At 58.2% G+C, this 914-nt stretch overlaps 1 protein-coding gene across 1 annotated transcript in view; it reads left to right on the top strand.

Annotated features, from left to right (window-relative positions):
• LOC104491009 (protein NLRC5-like) overlaps nt 1–914 on the top strand; it is a gene marked incomplete at its 5' end in the record, with an annotated part of 29,160 nt that overhangs the window by 568 nt on the left and 27,678 nt on the right. Inside the window, one exon of the mRNA XM_010133364.1 lies at nt 351–416. Coding sequence (XP_010131666.1) covers nt 351–416 — 66 coding nt within the window. The remainder of the gene's footprint in view (nt 1–350; nt 417–914) is intronic.

Here is a 914-nt window from a genome sequence, read left to right as displayed (position 1 = left end):
GCCAGGGCTCAGCCGAGACCGCTCCCATTCGGGTGTCCCAGCAGCCCCCTCATGCTGCTGTAGGCAGCCTGGCCGTTGTGTTTGTCCCCTCCCGTGGTGGCACAATCCCACGTGAAGGTAAAACACCCTGCCTTTGAACCAGGACTCAGTTATCAGGTTATTCAGAAAAATCCCCTGTGGACACCCGCTGCGCTCCGTCTCCTGAGGGAGGTCCTCTGGCTCCCGGCAGTGGTTTCACCTTGCACGGAAAGGTTGGACAGACCACAGGCCTCCAGAAAATACCGGCCAGCTGCCAGGTCCTCGTATTTTGGGAAGGCCTACTAAAGGCCAGATGTTTTGCTTGTTTGCAGGTATTTGGATTTGAGGGGGGAAGAGAATGAGGAACATGTACCTCCAGCTAGATCTGTGAAGTTATGGTAAGAAAAGACGTTGAAATCGCTGCTGGTGAATGTGGTTTGCGGATGGCAGGTTCTGCAGGAGGACAAGAGTGGCAGCTCTGTTGGTCTTTAATGACAGGGGATATTTCCGCCCATGAAAAAGTTTGAGATGAACCCAAGTCAGTAAGCAGAAACCCAGCAGAAGCCCCTGTCTGGCCCAGCCAGGGCTTCGTTTCTTGTGTCCCGGGCTCTGCAGCCCTGGAGAGGCAGAGTTCCCTTGGCAGTGCCCCTCGTGCCCCTCTTCAGGGTACCAAGGGCATGGGTTTCCTTCTTGCCTGGGCTCCAGAAGACAGCCGTGGCTTTCTCCAGAGCAGAGCTCCGGCGTGTTATGTGAGCACAGTGGAGCTGGGAAAGGGCCCTCCTGTGGCTCCTCGTCCCCTCGCTGCTCTGCCCCGCAGGAATGGCACTGGCACCGCACCCTGCCAGCGCGCCCGCTGCGCTCCTGCAGCACCAGACCCGACCGCCAGAGGGGTGTGC

The sequence above is a fragment of the Buceros rhinoceros genome, unplaced genomic scaffold (assembly GCF_000710305.1).
Source record: "Buceros rhinoceros silvestris isolate BGI_N320 unplaced genomic scaffold, ASM71030v1 scaffold14983, whole genome shotgun sequence".
In the NCBI taxonomy this organism is placed as follows: Eukaryota; Metazoa; Chordata; class Aves; order Bucerotiformes; family Bucerotidae; genus Buceros; species Buceros rhinoceros.
This window is presented reverse-complemented; position numbering and strand designations above follow the sequence as displayed.